This window comes from Nyctereutes procyonoides, unplaced genomic scaffold, assembly GCF_905146905.1.
Source record: "Nyctereutes procyonoides isolate TBG_1078 unplaced genomic scaffold, NYPRO_anot_genome, whole genome shotgun sequence".
NCBI lineage: Eukaryota > Metazoa > Chordata > Mammalia > Carnivora > Canidae > Nyctereutes > Nyctereutes procyonoides.
In genome coordinates this window covers 7,406,468-7,433,305 of record NW_026575129.1, presented here as the reverse complement: position 1 = coordinate 7,433,305, position 26,838 = coordinate 7,406,468, and the positions used below count along the sequence as shown (strand labels likewise).

The following is a 26,838-nucleotide window of genomic DNA, read 5'->3' as shown; positions in this document are numbered from 1 at the left end:
ATATATAGATTTGGGGAGATTTTTGGAAAAGCTTCAAGGTGGTGGCCCTGAATGCACTCCTGTTAAGAACTAGTAACTTATTAGAAGAATCATCGAAAGTTGACGAGATGTGAATTTCTCAGGAACCAATGCTTTCTAGGAAGTATCTTCTGAAAGAGCACAGGAAAGAAGCCAAGGTCGAAGATAGAAGAAGCCAGTTTGCACACCTGGCACACTTTGGACCTCAGTAAATGTTGGTCAGTAAGAGCCGGGGTGCTCACGGTGTGCCAGGCACAAAGCTAAGTTCTCAATAAATTATCTCACTTAACTCTCACAGGAAACCCAGGAAGCTGGTGGCTTAACTCCATTTTACTCATGAGGAAACTGAGTCACAGAAAGGTTAAATAACACAGTATGAGAGTTCATAAGCTTAACCAATAAATCATGACTATCCAAAAAAACGGATGAAAGAATCATGAATGTGGGAAAACAAAGCCCGCAATGGACTTGGTCAGTGGACACAGCTAAACACCCTCATCACACTTTACTTTTTCCCAACTAGAAAAAAAGATGAAGAGATAGAGTAGTGTTCAGGATATTAGCATAGCTCCTTCAGGTTTACCTCTGAGAACAAAGATTTTTAAAGTGTTCAATGGATTCCTGCAGCTACCTGGAGGTTCTTTTTTAAGATTTTATTTGTTTATTCATGAGAGACACACAGAGAGAGAGGCAGAGACACCGGCAGAGGGAGAAGCAGGCTCCATGCAGGGAGCCCGAGGTGGGACTCGATCCTGGGACTCCAGGATCATGCCCCAGGTCAAAGGCAGGCGCTAAACTGCTGAGCCACCCAAAGATCCTCAACCTGGAGGTTCTTGACGCCCATTTCAAGCATAGAAGTTCACCTTTTATCAGATCTATGCGGAAAAGTTATGTGTAAGATACCCTGCAGGGGGGATCCCTGGGTGGCGCAGCGGTTTGGCGCCTGCCTTTGGCCCAGGGCGCGATCCTGGAGACCCGGGATCGAATCCCACATCGGGCTCCCGGTGCATGGAGCCTGCTTCTCCCTCTGCCTATGTCTCTGCCTCTCTCTCTCTCTCTCTCTGTGACTATCATAATATAAATAAAAATTTAAAAAAAAAAAAAAAAAAAAGATACCCTGCAGGGAGAAAAAGTTCCACCGTCTCAAAAAAAAAAAAAAAAAAAATTTTTTTTTTCCCAATAGTACCTCTAAGCTCTAAAACAATGATAACATTTACCCTTATTATTTACTATGAAACTTGGATAAGACAATAAGATGATACACATTCCTGATAAGCATCCCTCAAAACAATACTCTATTTGGGGTTGGGCTGTTTCCCATTACAGAATCAATTTAGCTCTAAGACAAGGAAGGGACACGGGGATGGTCAATATCTAAGCGAAGGCCCCATAGCCCATCACATCAGATAATGCAGGTCTTGACAGAAAGGACACGTGCCATTTAAGGGCCACAGTTCCAGGCAATTTGGTTCAGCTGCAGATTGAGAGAAGCTAGCAGGGCACAGATTATACAATAGTTAGAGAGAAGGTGACCCCTGGCAGGGGGTTGGGGGCGGTACAGGGAGGAGTGAGTCCAAAAGGCAGGGTCACAGATGGTGAGGAACAGCAGCCATTGCTTTGCAGTGAAGAGCAGTTTTCACTTACCATATTTTTAGCACTGGATTCTTCCTTTATAGTCAAAGCTAGACAACAATCAGCACTTTGGTCAATGGTTTTTTAAAAGACTAGGGAAAATGAAGTAAAACTTGCATGCTTTGAAGATATGTTTGAAGATAACATGTTTCTTGACAGAGCCATAGGTCTGCAAAAATATAATCCTGCGATCGCCACAATCTACTGTGGTTGAGGCTACCCGCTTCCAGAGATACTTTTGTCAAAGCTTTGGGTTTATTTATTTGTCAATTAAATTCCCTCAACTATTTTATGCAGTGTGAGTGTAGGTGATATACTTGCACAGTTCAAAAGGCCTTAAACATGTAAGCGTACACAATGAAAATCTCTCAAGATTCCTCCCCCAGATATTCACCTCACCTTCCCACAGGCCACCGAAGTTATTAGTTTCTTGTGTTTCTCGTTAAATCCTTTCTTCCAAAAAAATAAATAAATAAATAAATAAATCCTTTCTTCCAGAGTTTAGGCAAATGTAATTATTTCTTTTGAATTTATACAAATGGTAAGAGGCACACACGCCCTTATGTGTCTTCAGGTCTGACTTTAAACTCCAGATGAGAGCAAAGGTGGGCCACAGACAAATCCAAGGAGGTCTCAAACCCAAATCAGTGGGTCTTACTGAAAGGACACATGGGAAAGGGGCAAAATTAAAGGCAACCAGACCTCCAAAAGGACACTGAAGGCTGGGTGGGGCGAAGTGGGGACAGCTAGGACAGTGGAAAGAGCCCTCACAGAAGTTTCTGACTGGACACAACAGAATCATTTCCAAACAATGAGACCTTTGGAGCCCTGATGAGCAGCTTCAGGCCCAAACCAGATTCATTCCAGTCAGAAGGAAACAAAATAACTATTCAAAGTTAAAGGTGCAGGCCAACTGGGTGGCTCAGTGGTTGAGTGTCTTCCTTGGGCTCAGGGCGTGATCCTTGGGTCCTGGGATCGAGTCCCGTATCAGGCTCCCTACATGGAGCCTGCCTCTCCCTCTGTGTCTCATGAATAAATAAATAAAATCTTTTTTTTTTAAAGTTAAAGGTGAATGAATAAGATGCTCCTTAATTTCTCCCTAAGTTATGTATTCTACTCAAGCGTGAGGCATAAGGTACAGTGAGAAACAAATTATGTGTCTGCTTACTGTGTTTTTAATATGTATATACAACTGTTTCTATGAAATGTTTTCATCTTAGAGCTACATTATGATAGAAAGCGAATGCAGCCGCACCCATGTCTCCTCCCATAGCTAGCTCAGGCTCTAAGCAACACCAGCCCACGTCACTCACAGACACTCGTGGCATTGCCAGCCACTACACTGACGCTGGAGGAACAATGTTAACAAGGCATGGCCCAGAGCCATCGTTTTCAGAAGATTCGAGTAAGCAAAGCCATAAGGATATAAACTCATCTAGGTCATTCATCCTCCAGCAGGTTTGGCTCATATCCAGTATTTTCATCATGAGTGTCTTCACCAGAAGCATTTTTTGCTGCATTTTCATGGCATAACTGGCAGTAAGGCAATTGTGCCACAAAAGATAAAAATCACAAAAAATTTTTAAAAAGAAACATTCATTTGGGGACACCTGGGTGGCTCAGTCGGTTAAATGTCTGCCTTTGGCTCAGGTCATCGGGCTCCCTACTCAGTGCAGAGTCTGCTTCTCCCTCTCCCTCTGCTTGTGTTTGCTTGCTTGCTCACTCTTTCTCTGTGTCAGATAAATAAATCTTTTAAAAAAGGGACATTCATTTAGAAGGACATAATGAAACATGAAATATGAATGACAAAATTAAAAAGACTTTATTATAAAATACAAAATAATTGAGTATATTTAGAATGTGCATAGACTCTTTGCAAATCTAAGCAAAGAACTGATTCTATTTTCTGGATTACACCTAAGCACTTGTCTTCAAAGTCTTTCATTCATAGTATTAAGCCTTTGTGTGTGTATGGGGGCGGTGGTTTATATTTTTTATTTATTTTTATTTTTTGGTGTTGGTTCATCTCCTTGTTCAGCATGTCACTTTTTCTTCCTTTGATAAAATTTCTTCCTTCATTAAGAGACTTACCAGTTTCCAAATACTAGGATGTATATTTGTAAGGGAGTTTTTTTTTTTTTAAATATTTTTTTATATATACAGAGATAGTACATGAGCAGACTCCCTGCTGAGCAGGGAACCCCATAAGACACTCAGTCTCAGGACCCTGGGATCATGACCTGGGTCAAAATCAAGAGTCGGCTGCTTTACCAACTGAGCCACCCAGGTGCCCCTGTAATTGAGTTTTGTATGGCATTGTAAAAACCTGCCACATGGTTGTTTGTTCTTGGCATACTGTCACGTATCCCTTGACAGACATTCCAAAGTTCTATGGGGAACATGTATTCAAATTCTGTGCCACTGAATGAAGGTTAAGATCCATATACCATAAAATGATAGTATTGCAGGAGTGGAGAAATGAAACCCAACTGTCCCCCCACTGATGAAACCAACAAACTATCACACCAAATGGGCAACCGGTTGTTTTGTTGCATTTTGTCTTATCTTTTATGGCAAAATTGCCTTATGGCCAATTATTTATGCAGCTTAAGATTTGCAGCAAAAATGCCTGTGGTCCCCCAGGCCCCAGTGAAACTCCCCCAGCACCAGTCTGTCTACCCGCAAGAACCTAACACCTTCCACAGTGTGAGTCTTACACATCCAAACCTGCCAGGTGACAACAAATACCACAAAAATAAGGACTCATTTTTAAGTCCTTGTGCAGTTTTCTCAAATGACTCTTCATGGAGCTGACAAGTAAGTGTCTGCCTACCGGTTTGGAACGTCAGAAGGAATTCACTTTTTCTTTAGAGTGATGAAAACGTTTTGGAAATTGCAGGGGGTAGTGATGGTGGTTGCACAACACGGTGAAAGAAATTAATATCACGGAATTGTATATGTAAAAATGGTTAAAATGTCAAATTTTATGTTATGTACATTTCACCACAATAAAAAGAATTCAAATGATATTGGGAGAAGAGTACTTTTAATGTCCTTGTTTAGCCATCTTAAATATATTCCCCAGTTGTTATTTAAAAGATTTCTTTATCCATGAGAGACAGAGAGAGAGGCAGAGACACAGGCAGAGGGAGACGCAGGCCCCACGCAGGGAGCTCAATGTGGGATTCGATCCCAGGACCCCCGGATCATGCCCTGGGCCAAAGGCGGCGCTAAACCGCTGAGCCACCCAGGCGTCCCCCAGTTTTTTCTGTTTTACATTTTATGTCTAGGAAATTCTAAAGTCTGGAGCTACTTCTTCTATACCCCAATGAGAAGGTAACCAACGCTAAGACTGGTTCTTTGGCACCATCCACAATTCACTGTAAAAAGACAAACTTCGATCTGTGACACCTCTTTTTTTCTGTCATGTGTATTTCTTTGGCAACGAACTGCCATTAAAAAATGATTATACTTTTAAAAGAACTAAGAACAACAGGTAATAATCCAATGCCATACTTCTAAATTGTTTCTCTGCGACTAATTGCTTTTGTCCTATTGTTTGAAAGGTTTCATCGAAATTACACAGCAATACAAAGATCAGGTGTTCGGTCATGCCACTGCCTTCATAATTTGGTGAAATTGAATGACGTCCTCTGGATTTCACAGCAGAATTTGTAAAATAATAATGAGGCCCTGCTGTTTCCCCTGGAGACAACTGTGGTCTTTGAAGGGCATCAAATCTTTCAAGTCGCTCGCTGTCATTGACACTCACTAATGGAAATATGAAATTTCTGTGACTTACAAACTTATAAAAACTTTAATCCTTCCAAAATGAGCATATGTCTGCTGCCTAGTTTATCCTTTCATACTTTTTATTAGAGAAGAAAACAAAAAGGAAAACAAGCAATGCTCATTTTGATGATCGAGGTTTAGGTTTACCTTTTGCATTTTATTTGCTTTGCAAATCCTATTGATCAAACAGGTTGATTTAAACATTAATTTTGCACTGCTTACATTCTTGCATCCAATGATGAGATTCAACACTTCGAGGCAAGACAGGCACAGATTTTGCCATCCACTTGCTTCCCTCATCTGCTCATAGTCCCTGCCCTCTCCAGCTGATGTGTTTCCTGGCTCATCCCTATCATGATTACCTGCCATGGGGAGCCTGACAAAAATCTTAAACTCAGTGTTTTCACGAGGCAGGCCAGCTGGTCAAACACCCAGCGTTCCTGACTCCCTGGCCAGTGCTCCTTCCTGTATTGCATTTGTTCCGCAAAAGGCCACTCTCGCCAACCATGCTCAGTGCTGTATAATCTGCAGTGCCAAACTTCTAAAAACAAGCAAACCGACAAAAAATATTGTTCTCAACGTCATGCTGGGGGTTTAGACTAATGAACACTGACAGCCCTCAGTCGCCCAATGTGTCACACATTAGACATCTTTCTTAGAGTTTCAGCCATGGACTTCTGGACTGATTACTTCAACACTGCAGCCTCCCCACCCACCACCACACACACACAAAAAAAATAAGAACAGTAGAATTTTATACATTTTGGTAGACTTGTTAGAAAAATTATTTTGTGGGAAATCAGTGAATCTTTGCTATCTGCTCTATTCTCAATATTATACCACATAAATCACCATCTACTCACAGTGTTGGATTAGAAGCAAATAGTACCTAAAGAGAAATCAGAAGCCTACACTTTTAAAATACTACAAGATGATGTACAGTTAACCACAGAAAAAAATTAGAAGTCTCAGCCCCCTGTACAAGAGTTTTGATCTAACTCTTTAATTTATGAAGCACTCAGACCCTGTAGTCATTCTGGAACACCTTATGATTATGTGAAACCACAGAATAATTTCTTTTTTTGTTTTTTTTTTTCACAGAATAATTTCTATATCTCCTTTGTAACACAGGTGGCATTTTATGTATTTTTTTACCCATTGGGTTCAAAATTTTCTAAGTAGTTAATAATATGCCAAAATCATGCTATCAGGTAGTATCATATTTAAGAAATACTGTGTAAAAAAATCTATGCAGTAGGAAGAGTTAGCATTGAGTGCCTACTTATTTTTGATCAGACATGGTTTTAAGTGCCTTATGTGTCTATTAGATCAGCTATGTATGACAGATATGCTATCCCTAATTCATATATAAAGAAATTAGAACTTAGAGGCTGCCCAACTTGCTCAAGGTTACAGAGCTAGTAAATGGAGGTGGTGAGATTATAACAAGGTATCACATTGCAAACTTCGTTCCTAATTACTATAATACCACTTATCCCTTCTGAATTTGGACAAATTAGTTTTGATTTTATGGTAAAAATCTTGCAAGAGTCATGAAAATGCAACCTCCCGTAGCTCTGTGTCAGGTCTCAGTTCATGCCTTGGCATGGGAAGCTCACCTCCCCAGCACCCTTCACTACAGCAACTTTTCTCTGCCTGGAAAGAAGATACTTGGATGCAGTCATTAGGGGTATTGTAGAGGGAAGATTACAGGTAGGATAGAGTTGGACAGATTTGTCTTGCATTCCTTATGATTCTATGATCCCAAATAAAAAGGTAAAGAATAAAATCTAAAGGAAATGCTTAATGAACTGGATTTATGATTCATTTTAATGAAGCCATTATCCACTTATTTTATTATCTATTCCAAGTGGGAGCATTAATGGCTTTGTTAAACTTTTCAGTTTTTAAGGATTGAAGCCGACATAAATTGGGGCCATTTTAAAATACTCATTCTGATCATTGTAGGTGAAAAATAAAACCACGGTATCTGTTTTTGGATACTCTTTATTTTAAAATCTGAATCCTGTGTATGCCATTAAATAAGTAACTTATGGGATCTGTCTGGAGGTGAGTGGGTGCTCTTCATGACCTGTTTATCCTCAATGATTCGTGGCCAAGAGTCACTCAGTACCTACCTACCTCAGGCTGGAAGGGCTGCAGAGCTCCACGAAAGGCAGCTTTTGGCAAGCTTCAGAAACCGTGCATAGATGAGAAGGTGTGTGTGTGTGTGTGTGTGTGTGTGTGTGTCCAGGAGTTTTTATATTGCTTTTTCATGTTCAAATCTTGCATGTCCTCAAGAGACCTTGTCAAGGTCAAAAGCATAATAAGCTAACCAGGGGAAGCCCCAGAGAAAGCCAAGAACAGCTGGCTCCCTGGAGAAGGCAGCCCTACTGACTTGGCAGGCTTGGGCTATTGCGGTGCTCTCTGGAAGGCCATCTCGTTTTTGGAGGAGGGAGGGAGGAAACCAAAGGGCAAGGTAAAGAGAAGTGGGAGCCATAAGATATACTATAAAACAAGATGCAGCAGAAAGCAAAGACAAGGAGTAGGAGATTTATGGGAACAAAGAAACATAATTATTTGGTTAATCAGGAAATAAATATAACTTTGGATATGTTTTCAGCAATTAAGTTTTGAGGAAGAGATTTCAAAACCTGGAGTTTTTTTTTTTTTTTTAGCACTGACTAAAAATACCTTTCTGATGTCTAGTCTTTGTGTGAAAATAAAACACACACACACTGCTTGAAATGCTCCAGAATGGCAAATCACAGGTGTGTATCTGAATGGAAATCACGAATGTGAGGATATTCTAAGTCCTTTGCTTGAATAGTACGAGGAAAATTGATCACGTTGCTTTATAATCTCACTGCAAATAAAACAGAGATTTACTGTATTAGAAAGCTCAGGTGGGAAAAGAAATTTGCCTACCTTGAAATTTTTTAGTCTGTACTGATGAAATGAGTCTTAAAACTCTGTCATTTTGCTTGGTCTTGTTTCTATATTTTTGATATTTAAATGTAGGAAAAAAATAGAATGTTGTTAAATTATCAAACTTCAATGACTGTGGAGTTTTATGTTCAATAATTTTCAATTATCGTAATTAACAAACTTCTTTTTTTTTCAGCAGTTTAAGAGATATGACTGCCTTGTAGGTGCCCTCTAGCTGTTAGAGGTACCTTTATATGTGGTTCAAAAAAGATTACTGTCCAAGAACACAGAGAAGCTCATCACCCGATGATACTCTTTGTCAGATGCCCTGTATAGGTAGCCTATCTCATTTTATTTAAAAAACAAAGCCTAAAAGCATATTAATGGCTCTTTTTCTTTTTTAATTATAGCAGAAAATGGCCCTCGTCTACTCGTGGAAGCAGAACAAGCCAAGGTGTTCTCACACAGAGGTGGCAATGTTACACTGCCATGTAAATTTTATCGAGACCCTACAGCATTTGGCTCAGGAACCCACAAGATCCGAATTAAGTGGACCAAGCTAACTTCAGATTACCTCAAGGAAGTGGACGTTTTTGTTTCCATGGGATATCACAGGAAAGCCTATGGAGGCTACCAGGGTAGAGTGTTTCTGAAGGGAGGCAGTGAAAATGATGCTTCTCTGGTGATTGCAGACCTCACCCTGGAGGATTATGGGAAATATAAGTGTGAGGTGATTGAAGGATTAGAAGATGATACTGCTGTGGTAGCATTAGAGTTACAAGGTAGGTATCTCTAAATCATGTTAAACTCGGAAATGATAATCATTTTTCATGATGAGTAATATCTACTGGTTACCATAGTGATAATGCAAGAAATCAAAAGTCCATGCGTAGCCTGTTTCTTTTCTTTTGTATTTTGCAGTCTGTCAGTGGTTCCAGCTTTCATACTTGAAATGTACACACAATGGTTATACACAAAATTGAAGCTATTTGCAAGTAGGAGAAACGTGCAGTGGAACTGAATTAATATTTGGAAACTGCCTTATGCTATTCAAAATTTAAATCTCATGACATGGTTACTGAGAAATTCAGATTGAATGCATTTTTATTATGCTTCTAAAATTATCTCAGTTTCAAAATAATGGCAACTTTTGTGAAGGACATCTGCTAACTAAAATACATGTAATTGTATTCTAGAAAGTAACTGTGAAATCTTAATTTAACAAAAAAGTGCCCTCCAGATTTATTTAAATAAGTAAAGAAGTAAACTTTTTTAATGGTCCAAAGTCTTTTAGACACCAAATACCAAACATTTTAGGCATTCTGGGGGAATTTTATTTCTTAAGTATGTAATCTCAATAGGTTCCAAAGCCAAAATGTAGAGAACGCTAAACAATAAAAAGTGTCCTCACTGCCCAAAGCCCTCCCTCTATATGTCCCACCAGTAGGGAAATTCTTCTTTATTTCTCATGTATCTCAAAACATCTCATATTCGTGAATTTCAGTGTTTCTTTACACTGAAGGATGAGTTATGGCTGTGGTGATGGAATACTTTCCTTCCTTATGCACATAGACTTTAGTTGGGTATTTGCTAGAAGATCCTTTCACATCCTAGAACAAAACTGTGCCTTTGGAAAAGAATCTGTTTGGTCCACTAGCCTATCACTGAAAAATTGACCTTTTGAATCCCATCACATAGAGATTTATTAGCTTTATGTATCTAATAAATTGCAGTATCAAAGTACATTCTTGTGGCTTTCTCTTGTCTCTCTTTTTTCTCTTGTCTCTCTTAGTTGTAGTTCTTGGCTCCTGATTACATGTCACCTTGTACTTCCAGTTTTTATTGACTCACATTAATATCTAAAAACACTGGCATTATTCAAGATGAAAAAAGTAATTGGCTTAGAGAAAAGAGTTAATCAAATGTTAATGACAGCCCACTTTCTTTATCGAAGGGGCATCAGGCAGTGGACAAAGCCTCGAGCCAGTAGTACCAACCAAGACTCTTAGGTTAGTCCCAACTCTGCCAGTATGAGTTTCATAACTGGGGCAAGTTACTTACCTTGTTGCACCTGGCTTTCTCACAACTATAACAAGTTGAACTATATTATCTGTTCGGTTAGTTTTTCTTCTAAAATTCTGTTTACAGACTATGTATTTCCTAAACCTATGTAGTACACCTGCCATATTTCCTATCTCTCTCTGTTTATTTTAAAAGAAAACTTCAAGCGAATTGACCAGCATAATTTTCCAGAAGTAGGAGGAAACCATAAAAATATATATACAATGAATATAAGATACTTCCATATTCCATCTGGATACCTGCTTGCTAATAGCTTTGGCATAAAGCTTTGTTTGAAAAGGAGATTTACAATATGTCAGAGGAGGATGCACTCTAAGACTGTACTGAAGACATAATTAGAGATGTTGAAGTAGAAACTGTAAAAAGGGTAACTTTTCCTGCCTAGGCCCCGCACCATCCCAAAGCACTACGTTTTCCCCGCTATTGGAACGCTTCCCGACCATATGACCCATTAGCACATGAGCCAAGTAAATGTGTCCAAGAAACCAATTTAACTGATAAATATTTTTATAAGTGCCTTTTTGGTGCCGCGAGATGTGAAGATTTCCAAATCTTGGTTGCTGTAATCATGTGTGTGCTGTGTGTTTCGCTCACTTTCAGTATTGCCCCTTGACAGATGAGACTTAGGAAGAACTCCTTTTCTAAGGTAATAACATGGCGAGTGGTCAGAGCTAAAACTGGAATTTGATACCAAGAACACTGGACGAACACTGGATATGTTTTTATCCACTATGATCAAGGGGTTTACAGGAAGGAGAGATTCTCTGATGGGGAGAAGATCAGAGGCTTCAAAAAGGCAGCAGTCTTTGGCAGCTTCTGGCTTCAGGAGATTCTTAGAGGCTCCAGCGTTATTTGGGTGATAACCTACAGACTGTCTTTTGTTCCCACTGCATTAACTGAGGTACTCATGGGAGCTGTTAAATTCCTGTCCCTGCAGATAGTGTTTCTCCATCTTTCTTATGTGCTGCAGCAAGGGTAGGAACAGTCACTAACCAGAGGCCATGCCTTGAAAGAGCTAGCATCTTAACAGTGAGCATTTCTGAACAACTGAAAAAGATATAAATCTTCAAAGAATAAGGTCAGAGTTCTCCTGTGTCTTCTCTTCCACTCCGCAGCAGTGACATTCTCACAGCACCTTACACATTGTAGCTCTAATCACACTTTGTTTTGTAAAGATTGCCTGTCTCCACCTGTTAACCACTATCTGCTTGAGGGCAGTCAAGTGCCAAGAACGCAGTTAGTGCTCAGTAAATAGCTTACAAGTGATTGAATGTTAGACACAATGGGCTTAAACTATTCAAATACTAAAACAAAATGTGCATGCCACGAAGAGGCCATGGGAAGTACCGCAAAGGAAGCAACATTTGATTTGGACCCCGAAAGGTGAACCTGGTCCTTCCAAAGGGTAGAGAGCATGAAAAAGCAAGGGAGAGGATCTTTCCCCAAAGGGAAAACTGAAAAACAGATGCCATAGACAGTCCGCATCCACATGGACTGGTTTAAGGCTCCCAGCTTTGGCAATAGGGTGAGATAAAAGTCTTTATCATAGCCAATTTCAAACATTTGGAAAAATAGAAAGAGTAGTATATTGAATCCCTATATGCCATTGTCCAGCTTCAAAAATTATCATGATAAAGACACCTTATTTTATCTTATTTTATATAATCCCACTTCCACTGAATAATTTTCAAGAAAACCTCAGATAGCATATTATTTTGTCTACATATGCTGCAATATACAATAAGGACTCCTATTATAAAATGAAATTACAAAAAATATTTAAGATAGTCATTGTAGAATAAAATTTGAAGAAGCTTAGTTGCTAACCTGAGGATACACATGAAAAGTGACTTGATAATTTCCACATAGTCTGGGATCGATGAGCAACGTGCAGCAATTATATACCTAAGAGTTTAAGGGCTATGTGGCAAAAGAGATCTTGTGGTTATTCCTTATTAGCTCAAACCCAGTTTTTGACTTTTTTCATTATGAGTTACATTCTTATATATGACCATCAGGCCTCGTCAATCTTACGACGTACATAAATAAGGCCAGGGAAGCATATCATTTTAAATGTCATGATTATGCTGCCTTTTCAACTGTAATTGTACAATATTTTAAATTATATTAGTCCTTTAATATATACCAAATGCTGTGTGCTCCAAAGAATTTTTCCAATTAGAAAGAAATCATTCTTCTTTAAGATGTCCAAATTATATGGCTTATATTTATATATTACAAGATTTTATTCTGTCTTGAATTCAAGACAGAATATATGTCTATATATATATATATATATATATATATATATATATATATATATTTGTATTATGTATATATAAAATGCATATCAAACCATGGGCACTTTGAAGGAACAGACCATTCCCCAAACCTGTATTCTAGAGGACTGAGCCCAGTGCCTTGCTTTTAGCTGTGACTTAAGAATTGCTTTATGAATAATATTGATAAAAAAATTATAAGTTTTTTTGAAAGACTAAACTACATGTGAGCTGGAGTTAGCTGTGGATAATTTTTCATATAAAAGCTTTGATTGGGTAATACCTTCTGATTTCTACCAATTACCCACATTGCCAGGAACAGCACCCAGCAAGACTAGCCTTATGTGAATATAACGGAGAGATTCCACTCACTAGAAATTAATGAGTAACTTGGTCTATACAGTTCATCTCAGCAATCAATCAATAAAAAATATGAAAAACAATACTTTTTCTTCCAATCTCCCATTCTGTTGGTTTTCTGCTGTGGAAAATGGGGCCAGATACACAAAAATATAGTCTGAGAGCTATTAGAAATTGAAAAATAATTTCAGATATGTGTAGTAATGATAGGCCCTGTAAGGAGTACTGAGGAAGGCAAAATTATACTCCATGGTTTCTGTCCTTCTATTATTAAAGTTACTGAAATTTATATTAGCTCTCATATGGGCCATGGTATGAACATGTTTCAGATGTCTAACAAATTGATATTTGCCCACAACTAGGATGAATTGGACTGTGCAATTATAAATATTAAATAATGTGTTTTCAAAACATATTTCTACTGACTAAACTACTCACATTCTTTTCCACACAATAGATCATCCTTCTTAATTCCCTTTGTTGTGATGCATACCAGCCCTTCATGGGAAAAGAAACAACTTTTGATTACATTTTGACAGATGAGTATAAAATAATCATACTTGGAAAATAATCACACGCCCTTCGTTTTCACCGAAGGAAGTTTAGCTTGTATTTTTGTAATGCTGGATGAAAGCAATAACCATTCTCCCCATAATTCAGCTGCAGGAAGTACACATTTTTCCACAGAGACAGGTTTCTGCAATTACAGCCTTAGATGTTGAAATCTTAACATGCTGGAAGTAAAATAAGTAAATAAATAAAATACTAACAAACATGTAGTTCCAGAAATGCCCCTGCTGGTAAGAAACATTTAATTATTGAAATATGTACACCAAATGTGCACAGTACAGTGAAACTTTTACAACCTTGGCTAAGACTCAGAAATAGACCTTGATTTACTAGGAATGTAGTGTTTCCGTGATCATCAAACATTAATTAAAATTCAAGTAAATGTTTTGAATTAATATAACAATAAGTTGACCACTTTTTCCTACAACTGAAAAATAATGAAGTTTCGATATCGGGTCTCATTATGACTTTAAGAAATTTTTGCATGAAGTTATGTAAAATTTGAAAGGAACTTAAATAAAAATACATTACACTGAATTTGGAACTGAATCAATCATGGTTCAGGAACGTTCAATGCTTAATCAAGAACAAACGACTCAGGAAAATTTTTTCCTAATGCTCATGAGAGTCCACCAAATAACACCACAGTGAATTTAAGCCAGAAAGGTTGTCTAGGTCTTGAAAATTATTGTAAATTAAAATATCCTACATTCCCCACTGTTCCGTTTTTGAGACGTTTGGGAAACAGGATCCTACCCAAATGGTTTCTCTCTCCAGACTTTGAGAATTTTCTTTCACTTGGGGTCTAGCTGCCAAAGAATCTCTTCCGGATAAATTAAATATGTTTCTTTTCATTGGCATTGCTGGGGTTCTGAGGAAGGAGGATGAATGGCAAGAGAGGACAGTGAGAGCTCTAGCAGCTCCTTCCCAGCGCTAACTGGGTTCTTAGCTGGATGCCTGGAAATAGCTCTTCTTAGATAGAACCATCTCGGGCTCCCCTCCACCCCCACCACTGCAGGGGGCAGTGACAACTGAGAGAGTCTTTTCCTCCTTCCTTTTGGCTCTGATTCAACTTACAGATCCTTCAGCCAAGAACCTGAGAAGGCAGGATGAAATCAGGAAGCCTTCCTGGATCCCTGCCTCTAGTGAATGGTGCCAGCTGGACTGCCCTGGAGGGACAAACGTGTCCTGCAGAGTCCTTGGGTGGACATGACTTGATTTAGGCTATTGAAATTTCTTCTTGTAGAGTCTTCCAGGACAATTTATAAAAGGAAAACATTTCCTGTGTCCTGGTTACACTATTAGTGAATTGTACATTCATCTTGCGTAGGGTCTGCAGTCTCATAAAATAACACTTGTGATATACCCACCAAATTACTGTGTCAGTGGGACAACTTTTATATTCCAAGTATTCTTTTAAAGATTTCATTTGTTTATTTTATTTTATTTTATTTATTTATTTATTATTGAGAGAGAGAGAGAGAGAGAGAGAGAGAGAGAGAATGAGCAAGGGTGGGGCAGAGGGAGAGAAAAAGAGAAGCTGGGAGCCCAATGCAGGGCTTCACCCCAGGATCATGACCTGAGTCAAAGGCAGATGCTTAACTGACTGAGCCACCCAGGTGCCCCTCCACATGCTAAAGTATTAAATATTACTAATTACAATAAAAAAAATCCAAGGCAGGACCTTAAATAACCACTCTGAATTAACTGTCTTTTCTGGGGAGATGTTTTGAGGCAGTGGTCCCTGTTAAAGTCCAGCAAATGATACAACATTGCTTTCTTATGACATAATTCTCATCCTTTAAGGGAAATGCACAGAAAGTCAGGAGATGGCTCAATCACCTCCAGGGATTATTTGACCAAAAAGAATGCTTTAGGGAAGCCATTGCATCTTCCCAAAGTCAAGCGCCAAATCACAATGTTCACATTAGTTAAGGGTTTTTGCCCTCTCGCATACTTAACTTAATTCTTTGGCATTAACTAAATCAATGTTTATTCTGTATCTACCTTGCACAGGACAAGCTTTGGGAAGGTTTTGTTTTGTTTTTTTCTCTATTTGCAATAGAAATGTTTTCAAAAGCTAGTTTCAATTTGCAACATATGAATATGGAAGCTGAAAAGTTATTTTTAAATGAAAGTTCTCATTTCAGTTGTGCTGTTCAAGAACAGAAAAAAAATAAGAAGGGCCACCACACTAGAAGTCGAAATAGATTAACAGAGTACTCTTTACGGAGTATGGAGTGAGGTATGCCTCACTATAAACAATTCTTATTAATATGAATTAAGGCTGCTTAACTAGGTTTCTGTTACTTAGATAAACTCACTTTAGAGTTTCTCCAAATAGGAAGCCTCCTGAGTGAAAAGTCCTTAGATCAGTTTTTAGGAGCATATGTAAAAGGAAGTATATAGCTACACTTGATTCATTTGTTACCACATTTGTTTATACATTTAAAAGGCTATAGGAAGCCAGGCACCTAGGTGCCTCAGTTGGTTAAGTATTTGACTCTTGATTTTGGCTGAGGTCATGATCTCAGGAACGTGGAATCAAGCCCTGAGTCTGTTCTGTGCTCAGCACGGGCCGAGTCTGCTTGAGATTCTCTCTCCCTCTCGCTCTCGCTCTCCCCCTCCTCTCCCTCCCCTGCTCAGGAGCACTAAATAAATAAATAAATAAATAAATAAATAAATAAATAATAAAATCTTTTAAAAAAATGAAATATAAAGGGCTAGCCTAAGCTAATTACTAATTATATTAGAATACTTACTAATAAAAACATGGAGAATTTTGATAAATAACTTCTCTCTGAGCATGATTTCTATATCCGCTACCACCATTAGTATTCAATATTGACTTTTTCCTCACTGGAAAGGACTCAGTAGTAATCCATTTGAGGGTTAATAACAGAAGTAGCAGAAGGGAGATTCTCAAGGAGGCTCTTTGAAAAAGATAACCTGTGGATGAATCATTCCAGAAAGGAGAATTGTAAGGCTTGAACTGAGCTCTTGGCAAAAGGACCAATCACTGAGATAAACCCCGTAGCTAACTGTGAGATGCTTGGAGCTGAGAGGCTGTTCGTAGGCGAAAGGGACCATGAGAAACCACTGTAAGGTGACCATAAACTCTAACTTGACCTGATGGAGATTTTATTGCCTTTTCACCAGTCAAGTGGCATTTGCTCCTGGTCCTTACTGATTGTACCACTAACCCCTTGGCCTCTCCTTTGGACAGGTGTGGTGTTCCCCTACTTTCCACGACTGGGGCGCTACAATCTCAATTTTCACGAGGCGCAGCAGGCTTGCCTGGACCAGGATGCTGTGATCGCCTCCTTCGACCAGCTGTACGAGGCCTGGCGGGGCGGGCTGGACTGGTGCAATGCTGGCTGGCTGAGTGACGGCTCCGTGCAGTACCCCATCACCAAGCCCAGAGAGCCGTGCGGGGGCCAGAACACGGTGCCCGGCGTCCGGAACTACGGGTTTTGGGATAAAGACAAGAGCAGATACGATGTTTTCTGTTTTACATCTAACTTCAATGGTAAGCCACTAACTGCACTGCCTTCTTTCCTGTCCAGGGGATCAATACGTATTGTAATGAAACACTGAATTTTTAATCCTACCCACTTAAGGAAAAAAAGAACAGAACGTGGCCTTGACGTGTTGCCCTCAGTTTGAAAAGATTCAAAGTTCTGTAACATTCATAATTTTTAAAAAATCCCCCTAAGCAAAAATGCGTATTTCCACTACTCCTAGGTTTGTGGCATCTGATTGTAATTATAAAGCAGTTTAAATTGCAAACTTGTTACGGGGTCTCTTTCTTATTGACAAACACCTTGCTGCCACTGCGTGTGATAGATACGTAGGCCCTGGGCTACAGATCTCTCAACTAAAGTGAGACCAGCCTCTATGTCACGCTCTCTTGCTCTAAATTACAAAGTCAAGTATGTTCATAGTTGATCAACCAAACACACAATAAAGAGAGAGCTCAGAGTAAAGAGAACTTAGCAAAACATAAATAAGTAGCAATAGGACTGGAGGCAAAAGTGGAAGAAGAGAGATCCACGTGGCCTCCGTGTTGATGACTTGATCTGTCACCTTCACCATAACTCCCAACCTTGTCTTGCTCTGTCCAGAATCAGCTGCATAATTTGTGAGGCCCAGTGCAGAATGAAAATGTGGGTTCCGGGGATCCCTGGGTGGCGCAGCGGTTTGGCGCCTGCCTTTGGCCCAGGGCGCGATCCTGGAGACCCGGGATCGAGTCCCGCGTCGGGCTCCCGGTGCATGGAGCCTGCTTCTCCCTCTGCCTGTGTCTCTGCCTCTCTCTCTCTCTCTGTGTGACTATCATAAATAAATAAAAAAATTAAAAAAAAAAAAAAGAAAATGTGGGTTCCATGATCAAAAATCAAGGATTTTAAGATGGTGACAGCAGCATATTAAACAAGCGTGGGGCCCCATGTAATTGCACAGGTCGCACACTCCTAAAGCAAACCCTGGCCCTGTCGTTTTATATTCTAGTTCCCTGGGGACATGCTTTGGGAAAAATAGCAAGGGACAGGGGATGGCCGAACTTTCTGTAAAGGGCCAGGTGATAAATATTTTTGGCTTTGTGGGCCACACGGTCTTTGTTGCAACTACTCAATGTAGCTCCGTACACTGTCATGCAAAACAGCCACACGCAGTATTAAAGCGATGACTGTGGCTGTGTTCCAACAAAACTTCTGTTGACTCCTGTGCTGTAGACTTTGTGGACCTCCCTGTGGTACGGATGATAGAGCCGACCTCTAATGTTCCAGGGCCCACGGCCTTCCCTGCAAAACACATTGTCTTAGTCTAGAAAGACTTGGCAAGCTCGAATGTATACTTCCATAACCCGTATGTGATGGAGGGCAAAGAGGCAGCCCATTACAATGTGTGATCAGATAAGAGAGTCTGATTACACTCCACATGAGCCTCAAAGTCTGGGAAAATCTTCAATCAATGTAGCACGACAGCCAATGGATGTCGCACTTTATACGTTGTAGGCATATTTAATATACATTAAAGGCATTTCAGTAATTAACTTATTCAGTGAGTGGTTAAGACTAACACGCTCTTCCTTGTGAAATCAAGAAATGGTTAGGTATCAGGGCTCCCACGGAGCAAAGCTGAAAAAAAAAAAATAAATAAATGCACCCTCTTTGCTAGGAACTGAACAGACTGGGGTTCACATTCTGAGTCTGCATTATTTATGGCAAGTGACTTCCTGTATTTTTTGCATTTTCATACTGTAGTCTTTGAATCAGAATAATGTCTTATTGATACCTGTAGTGAAAAGGACTTGAGGGCTTTTGATTTTTTTTAAATGGACTTTTATGTCAGGAATGTGTTTTGATCTTTTCACATTCAAATTTTGCCTCTCCAGAAACTTGTGCGAGGGTTCAGTCTTGCTACAGCTAGAATTTAAATAGCTCTTGCTTTTAACGTGGAATTTTGTCTTCTCTAGTGCTACAGAAGGGCCCTTTTAGTCCCTAATTAGCTAACAGAAACTGCATCTGTCATTTCCCTTCTCTGTTTCAAAGCTGTAAAAGGGCATGTCTGAACGCATAGCAAGGGGCAAGGAAAAAACTCATCTAGCAGAGAATGACTGAGGGGTGCTACGTTTAATGGACAACCCCATGGTCCCAAACCTTGACAGCCGTTGCTCTATCTCCCCCCCCCCCCTTCGTGGAAAAGCACTTGGGTTTGGGATCCTTCCATGTCTGTGGGGCTCAGCTGCAGACAGGCCCATTGACTCTCTCCCCTTCTCTCCACAGGCCGGTTTTACTACCTTATCCACCCCACCAAGCTGACCTATGATGAAGCAGTGCAGGCTTGTCTCAACGATGGTGCTCAGATCGCCAAAGTGGGCCAGATATTTGCTGCCTGGAAACTTCTGGGATATGACCGCTGCGATGCGGGCTGGTTGGCAGATGGCAGCGTCCGCTACCCCATCTCTAGGCCAAGAAGGCGCTGCAGTCCTACAGAGGCTGCGGTGCGCTTCGTGGGTTTCCCAGATAAAAAGCATAAGCTGTACGGTGTCTACTGCTTCAGAGCATACAACTGAGCGTGCCCCTAGAGCACATCAGTTTTAAAGTCATTAAGAACATGTGAAAGGTTGTTGTTTTTTTTTTTTTCAATATGAACTCATGCAAGTTACCAAAACTGTGATAACCCTTTTTTACTTACTGTAAAGAGTCATTTTCATAAAGACCAATTCATTGATTTGTTTTTGTAAAGCTATCATTCAATATATATTATAAATTAATATAATTTTAAGGGAAGCGCTATATTAAGGAGGCTTTAGAGCCCAACTGTTTAGGCTACATCATCCCAGTGAAGTATCCTTTCATGAACGGGGCATGCAATAGCTTGAGGTTTGCTAGGATTAAATTGAGGAAAGTACCGCTACTCAGAGCAGCAGCTTCCACAAGCACAAATTTTACACATTTGTACAATTTTGAAATGCACTACAATATACAAATTAGAGCAACAGATTTGAAATACAGGCTTCTTTACATAAACTGAGATTCCGAGAGGTTGCACAAAACTCAGTTTCACAAGGGAACAAGCTACACTTTTCTAAAAGATAATATTTCAAGTCTCCAATAAACAGAATGTTTTAGTCTTTAAAATCCTGCCTTTTTGACCAAAAAAAAAAATTCATATGGACTCCAATGCATAATAACAAGCACAGTTAAAACTCCTTAATAACCCCATTTATATGAAGTATGAAACGTAAATAAGCAGATAATATTTAACCAATGAGAGACTCCTATCTTCTTTTAATTAAAATGACATGTACCTGAGAAAAATTGTTAAATCTTTTGAGTAGCTTTACTGAGTTATATTTAAATTCTAAAGGCCGTCTGCTAAGCAGCCATTAGCATCTACTCAGGGCAGTTATATAGATAAACTGCTGGACAGAAAAATTGTAAAATTTAGCAGCTTGATTTTATGTTAGCCTATGAAATATATTGTCCTATAAAAATAACTTTAAAATATTTAATATTTCCTTCTTTACCTTACACGAAAAAAGTTTAAATCACAAAAGGAATGAGTAACTATACACTTGCCTAACCAAGAAATATAGACCCAACTTTCAAAATTTCTATTATTCTACTTTGTATATATACTAGAAAGCCCAACCGGTGCCTGTGAGGGTGGGGGAAACAAGTGAACAAAGTAGTTCTAAACCTTCCTCCATATAGAAAATGTGGTCAGTGATGTCACTTTCCTTGCTGGTCATCATTAGGCTTAAATGAAATGCAGAAGCTCCCATCAAAGAGTTTACACTAAAATCTTCAGGGCTTTAAATGAAAGGGTAAGGCCAGTTTCAGAAAAACAACTTTAGACATTAGCAGCTCCAATATTAAATAAAGCTCTGTTTTCCTATATTTTTATGACTGTTGAGACCCCGCAGGGACCAATATTTGTATTCAATTTACATTTCATGGTTTCCCATTGTTTCACAATGAGTTCTAATAAATGGGATTTAGTATAATAATCCAAGTATGACATAGCTGGTATGCTTTCATGAATGTTTTTATGTAGATTTTCCTCCCATGAACATGAGTAAATAAATCTGTTTCCTGAATTGATTGTGGTTGCATTTAAAGCTCTGTAATAATTCTAATAAATTTACTCTATAAATATAGAGTTAACATGTGTAGAAGGTATAGAACAATTGGAAGCCCATGAAACCATAATTATATCCATATGTTATCTAGACAAAATATTGTAAATAAGAGTTGATCATTTCTTTTATTGAAGCATATCTGGGAAATTTCAGATGCTTTAATATTGAAAGAGGACAATGTATGCATGCACATTTTTACATTAGGCTGGATATGCAAATTGTACAAAAATATAAATCCAAAGAGATTGTAAAGTTTAACTCAGACACTGCTGATACAACTAGAACTCAAACTACTAACCTAAAAATACCTGAATGGTCTAGGATAAGATGAATATATTATTTAAAGAGGGGACTATCTCCAAAATAGCAACTTTAACACCTCAGATATGGGGGTTAGCATGTTGGAGGAAGCCCATACTTGAATGATTATGTCCCACATTACAAGAATTGTATCGGAAATGCAAGTGGGAACACATTTCTATTGAAGCAGATATGTAAATTTCAGTTATTGCTGCAGAACTCTACCTTTATAGTATTTTAAGCATCGTAGCATTTCTTAACTTTTGAATACTTACTAGTATTGGAATTGGTGCTGTTCAAAATCTCTGGAGTGACTGTTAGCTAATTAAAACCTATACTGATTGCACGCCATTTTTCCATGCTTGTAAAAGAAAAAAAAAACACAAAAACAAAAAAATTAACAGGATGAATACTGCTGGGCAGAATTTTTATCTTCTGACTTCCCCCAAAGGATCAGAATCCCCTTGCCCCTTTGGACTCCTATCTGAGTAAGGGTATTTTTAATGTTCTTATTTTGCCATTTTTCCACCAATAATCTATTTTCCTACTTCATTTTCCAACATATCTCACTGAGTATTTCTAAAAAAGAGAAGCTATCCCAATACACACAATTCCTAAAAGAAACTCAGTACAACACTATCGAATTCAGAAAGTGCTCCTCAGACTTGGGTTCCAAGAGCATCAGAGGGATGAGACGGGAGTCTGGGTTAGGAAATTCTGTTTTAATCATTTTGTCCATAACTAACAACTGAGGCCCACTTAAGGAACAAAGGTGACTTGCAAATTTCACTGAGATACCAACATCTGAGAACACAGACAAAAAGAAATGATTCACATGAAAAGGAGGAATAGGAATGAAAAGAAGTCATATTAACACTGGAAACCATCTTTAAATGACTGCTGCCATATTTTATCACGGTTAATTTTAGTCAAATATGGTATTTGTAAATTTAAACTTTCTGTCATAGGAAGGGGGCCGGTACCTGTTTAAGCTTTATTTTATGCAATAATATAATCGCTTATTATTTTGGCAATTAGAAGTAGTCTCAAAGGAGATTCCAATTTGGTTGCTGGCAGCCATACTGGGTTTCTTGATTTCAGTGCTCAGAATAGGGTGGTCTCATGGAATAGCTGACCACTAAGGAGGGGAGGAGTAAAAGGGAATTATCTATCAGGTTTCAGCGTAGAATGCATCAAGAACAATCAATGGATAACTGATATAGTTTTGTTTAGAAGTGAACTGTATCATAGCTCACTACTGCCAGAGAGGCAACGATGTACAACAAAGGAAATGAAAAATTCAAAAGTCATTCAACCACCTGATTAAAAGAAAAACCAATATTTAATACCTACTGAGTACAAATCTGAGGAGAACCAATCTGTATTACCAAAAAAAAAATGTTTTCATTTTCTGTAAGATACAATGAACTGGTAAACAAACATTAAAAGTCAATTTTGTGTTACCGCAGTATCTTGATTCGTCTGAGTTGTAGAATCTTAGCTATTATTCTTTGGTCAAACTCTACAAATACATTATTTCAAGAAAAGACATTTAACCCATCCTTGTTTTGATACATTTCAGTTCAAACTGCAAACAACATAACAAAATTTCCATTTCCTATTATTTTTGCAAAGTTAAGGGAGAAAAAGGTGCAGGTCTTTGGTAATGCTAAATCAGTAATAGTATATTGCAAAATCTATTGGCTTTTTTCCTTTTTATATGCTTCAAATCTTAATTTATTTTGCTCAGCAGGTTAGTAATCCCAGAAATCTGTGGTGGTGGTGATCAAATTAATATGCTTGACATGCTTTATGACTTCAATTATTAGCACTGAACTAAAAGAAAGATGCTTATTTTCAGAGTAAAGTCCCTATACCCCCAAAACAAGGAATATACCTTCCCTGAATTTTCCACATGGAGAATGCTTTCTGGAGATCGTTGGCATATAGAAAGCGATTCTTAGGTGACAAGAGTCAATGCTGGTATAATGACTCGAATGCAAACACTCTCAAAACAGTTTGAGTCATTGACATTCAAACAGAAAAGTACACTTTAAAATTTTCCCAGGACACCTGGGTGGCTCAGCAGTTGAGCATCTGCCTTTGGCTCAGGGCGTGATCGTGGGGTCCTGGGATCGAGTCCCGCATCGGGCTCCCTGTATGGAGCCTGGTTCTCCCTCTGCCTGTGTCTCTGCCCCTCTCTGTGTGTCTCTCATGAATAAATAAAATCTTTAAAAAATAAAAATAAAAAATAAAATAATAAAATTTTTTCCCATACTTATTTGGAATACAGTACACAACCTTGGAGAAGAAAGCCCTAGAGCAAATATGAAACTAAATAATCTCTACAATAATCAGCGTTTAAGTTCTGACAGAGATGAAGAATACCATCTTCGGCTTTGCCAGCAAATTTTACATGTGACTATTGCCCGACCAAATACAAAGCCTGTTTGGTACAACTATCAAAGGGTCCTATGGAATTTCAAAGTGGTTAAGTAAAAATAAATTAAACTGTTTGCACGTGATGCCCTTAGTTCCCTACCAAGTGATAATACCTAATACTGAGACCATTCTTGAGTAGAATGGCCCCTGTCCGGGATGGCCAGATATGCAAGGAAACTAGAAATAGTCAAGGATTATAAGGTAGTAGGAGGAAATTAAGTATGGACTAAGAAGGAGATGATATCAAAAGTGTAAGAAAAGGATATTTCCTTTTGTGTCTTGATTTCTTGAGCTCTCTATTTAGAATTCTCGAGAGGCACAGCTTAAGATGGCTCTGTAGCCTTTACTTCTCTGGAGGTGGTATTTCAGGAAACTGTCAGCAGGCTACACACCCCAATCTTAAGGAGGAAATTCATGACACACATTTTTTTTTTCCACTAAGAAGCAAACAAAGCTTACTTATTTTCTCTATATTTCTTTTTGGCCAATAAAGATTGTCACCTCCATAGCCACTCATCATCTGAAACAACTTGGGTCATCCCAGAGGGTGATTCCGTGTCTTTCTTGAAATCAACCAATTTTCCTTCTCAGCTCTTCTCTGTCCACTGGGGTTGTGGAGCATCACATACTTCAGCTATTAAAAGATGGCTCTTTATTTATTTGGTATCTGACTACAGGCTGAGCTCTGTTTATTTAGGGGAATACTTACAAGGTGGAGAGAAAGCTCAGATTCTCCATTACCTAGCAATGAAAACCTATTGGCTTTAATAACAAACGTAAGATTCTTGGATGGCAAAAGGATTCTAAGAGTATTTTATTCTCATTCTTTTCTTGCTAAGGAAAGGGCCCAATCATCAGCTCTTTATCCTGCTTGAAATATCTGGGTTTAAAAAATTTGTTTTGAAATGTTTCTCCTTTTGATTTTGGTCAATGAAAATTCGGCCTGCCAAAACTCATGTGTGTAGAGAGCAGAAAAAGATAAAAAGCAATTGAGTTTGAGGTTTTAGAGTCTCTGAAAGGCTCTTCTTTGAAGATGCTGAGAATCTTGCATGTGAATCTAAAATGAAGCTTGCAGAACCACTCATTTATTATTCTGATAAATATACACATTCATGTGTGATGATTGCCATGAGCCCAGAGAAAAGACAAATAAAGTCCTCTATGGTTCTTCCTGTGTTTGAGTTCCACCAAAAGGAAGATTCTTATTCCATGGGAAGATACTTAATCTTTTGATAAGAGCCAAATTTCAAGTGACTGAGAAGCAAACTCTGTCATTCTGATAGAAATAATGTTTTTAGGGGCGCCTGGGTGGCTCAGTTGGTTAAGTGTCAGACTTTGGCTCAGGTCATGATCTCAGTGTCTTGGGATCAAGTCCTGAGTGGGGCTCTACACTCTGCTTGTCCCAGGAGTCTGCTTGTCCCTCTGCCTCTCCCCCTGCTTGTGCTCTCACTCTCTCTTTCTCTCTCTCTCAAATAAATAAAATCTGTTAAAAAATTTTAAAATGTCAAAAAATGTTTTTAAAAGCCAACCTTTAAGTTCAATGTACATGAAAATTTAGTAATCTGTTAAGGGAACCGTATTCAGCATATTGCAATCAACTGGGGAACTTTAGAAAAACACTGAGCTCTGTCCCCAGCAGATTATGGTGACAGGTGCAATATGGACTTTGGGAATTTTTAAACCACTCTCTCAACCCCAGTCAATGCTAATATGCAGCCCAGGTTGAGAACCACCAGCCCTTTCTTTTCTTTTAAAGATTTATTCATTTCTTTGAGAAAGGAAGAGAGAGAAATGTGGGAGGAGAGGGAGTCCCAAGCAGACCCCGGCACCAAGCACGGAGCCCAATGCCAGCCCAATCCCATGACCTGAGCTGAAACAAGAGACAAGACACCCAACTAACTCACCCACCCAGGTGCTCCTGATAACCTGCCTTAAGAGATTTAAGATGAAAAACTGAAGCCATTTAATCAACGCATGATTCATTTTATATTTATAGCTCACAAAATTAATTTTAAGCTAATATATTTCATTTTAATGTATTGACCTTACAATATTCTTCAAATATAGATATTTAATTCATTCGATTTGTTTTTTCTTCTAGTGATGGTCCCTATCATGTCAGCGTATGTGTATCTAATAGGCTATTTTTCCACCTGCCTGACCTATTATTGTCACTCCTTCTATAAAAATTACTTGAAGCCATTTATATGTACTCCTGAAATTAAACTCTATCCTATCTAAAGTGCTGATATTCAAGGATTACAACAGTAACTGTGGAGAACATTTTGGGGACAAGAAACTACATGATGAAGTCAATGGCTTCTGAGATTCAAGTTATATATCAGAAAAAAGTCCTATTCCTATGTCTACCATGAGCTTTACTTTACAAACATGGACATGCAGACCAAAAAAAAAAAAAATGCCAACACATTGCCAGTAAGAAAGATAAGAGGATTGGGGGTACAAAGATGGAGGGGATACAAAGAATAAGAGAAAAAGGAAATGAAGAGAAGAGAAAGAATTCTATCCCTGCCCTGAGTAAGGACATATGGTTCACTTAAAATAGAGTACCAGAGACAACTGTCCACTTTTCAAACTTCTAAGAGTATCCATTAAAATATAGAAATACTGCCATTTTCCAAAAGCATGCTTATTCCATGGCATGCATTCCTTCATACTTTATCACTAATTCACTCACCAAATGAAAGATATTGGTCTATTTATAGTCTAAAGACAGAGATCCATACAGTAGGTAAGAGCACTGATACCAGAGGCACGTTACCGCAGTTT

At 38.7% G+C, this 26,838-nt stretch overlaps 1 protein-coding gene across 3 annotated transcripts in view; it reads left to right on the top strand.

The window, feature by feature from the left end:
• Window positions 1-21,264, top strand: part of HAPLN1 (hyaluronan and proteoglycan link protein 1) — a 77,132-nt gene extending 55,868 nt beyond the window's left edge. For all 3 annotated transcript variants that reach the window (XM_055342192.1, XM_055342194.1, XM_055342193.1), the window contains 3 exons: window positions 8,781-9,152; window positions 16,888-17,190; window positions 19,445-21,264. In XM_055342192.1, the coding sequence (XP_055198167.1) occupies window positions 8,781-9,152; window positions 16,888-17,190; window positions 19,445-19,734 (965 nt within the window). In that variant the 3' untranslated portion in view covers window positions 19,735-21,264. The remainder of the gene's footprint in view (window positions 1-8,780; window positions 9,153-16,887; window positions 17,191-19,444) is intronic.
• The last annotated feature ends 5,574 nt before the right edge of the window (window positions 21,265-26,838 follow it).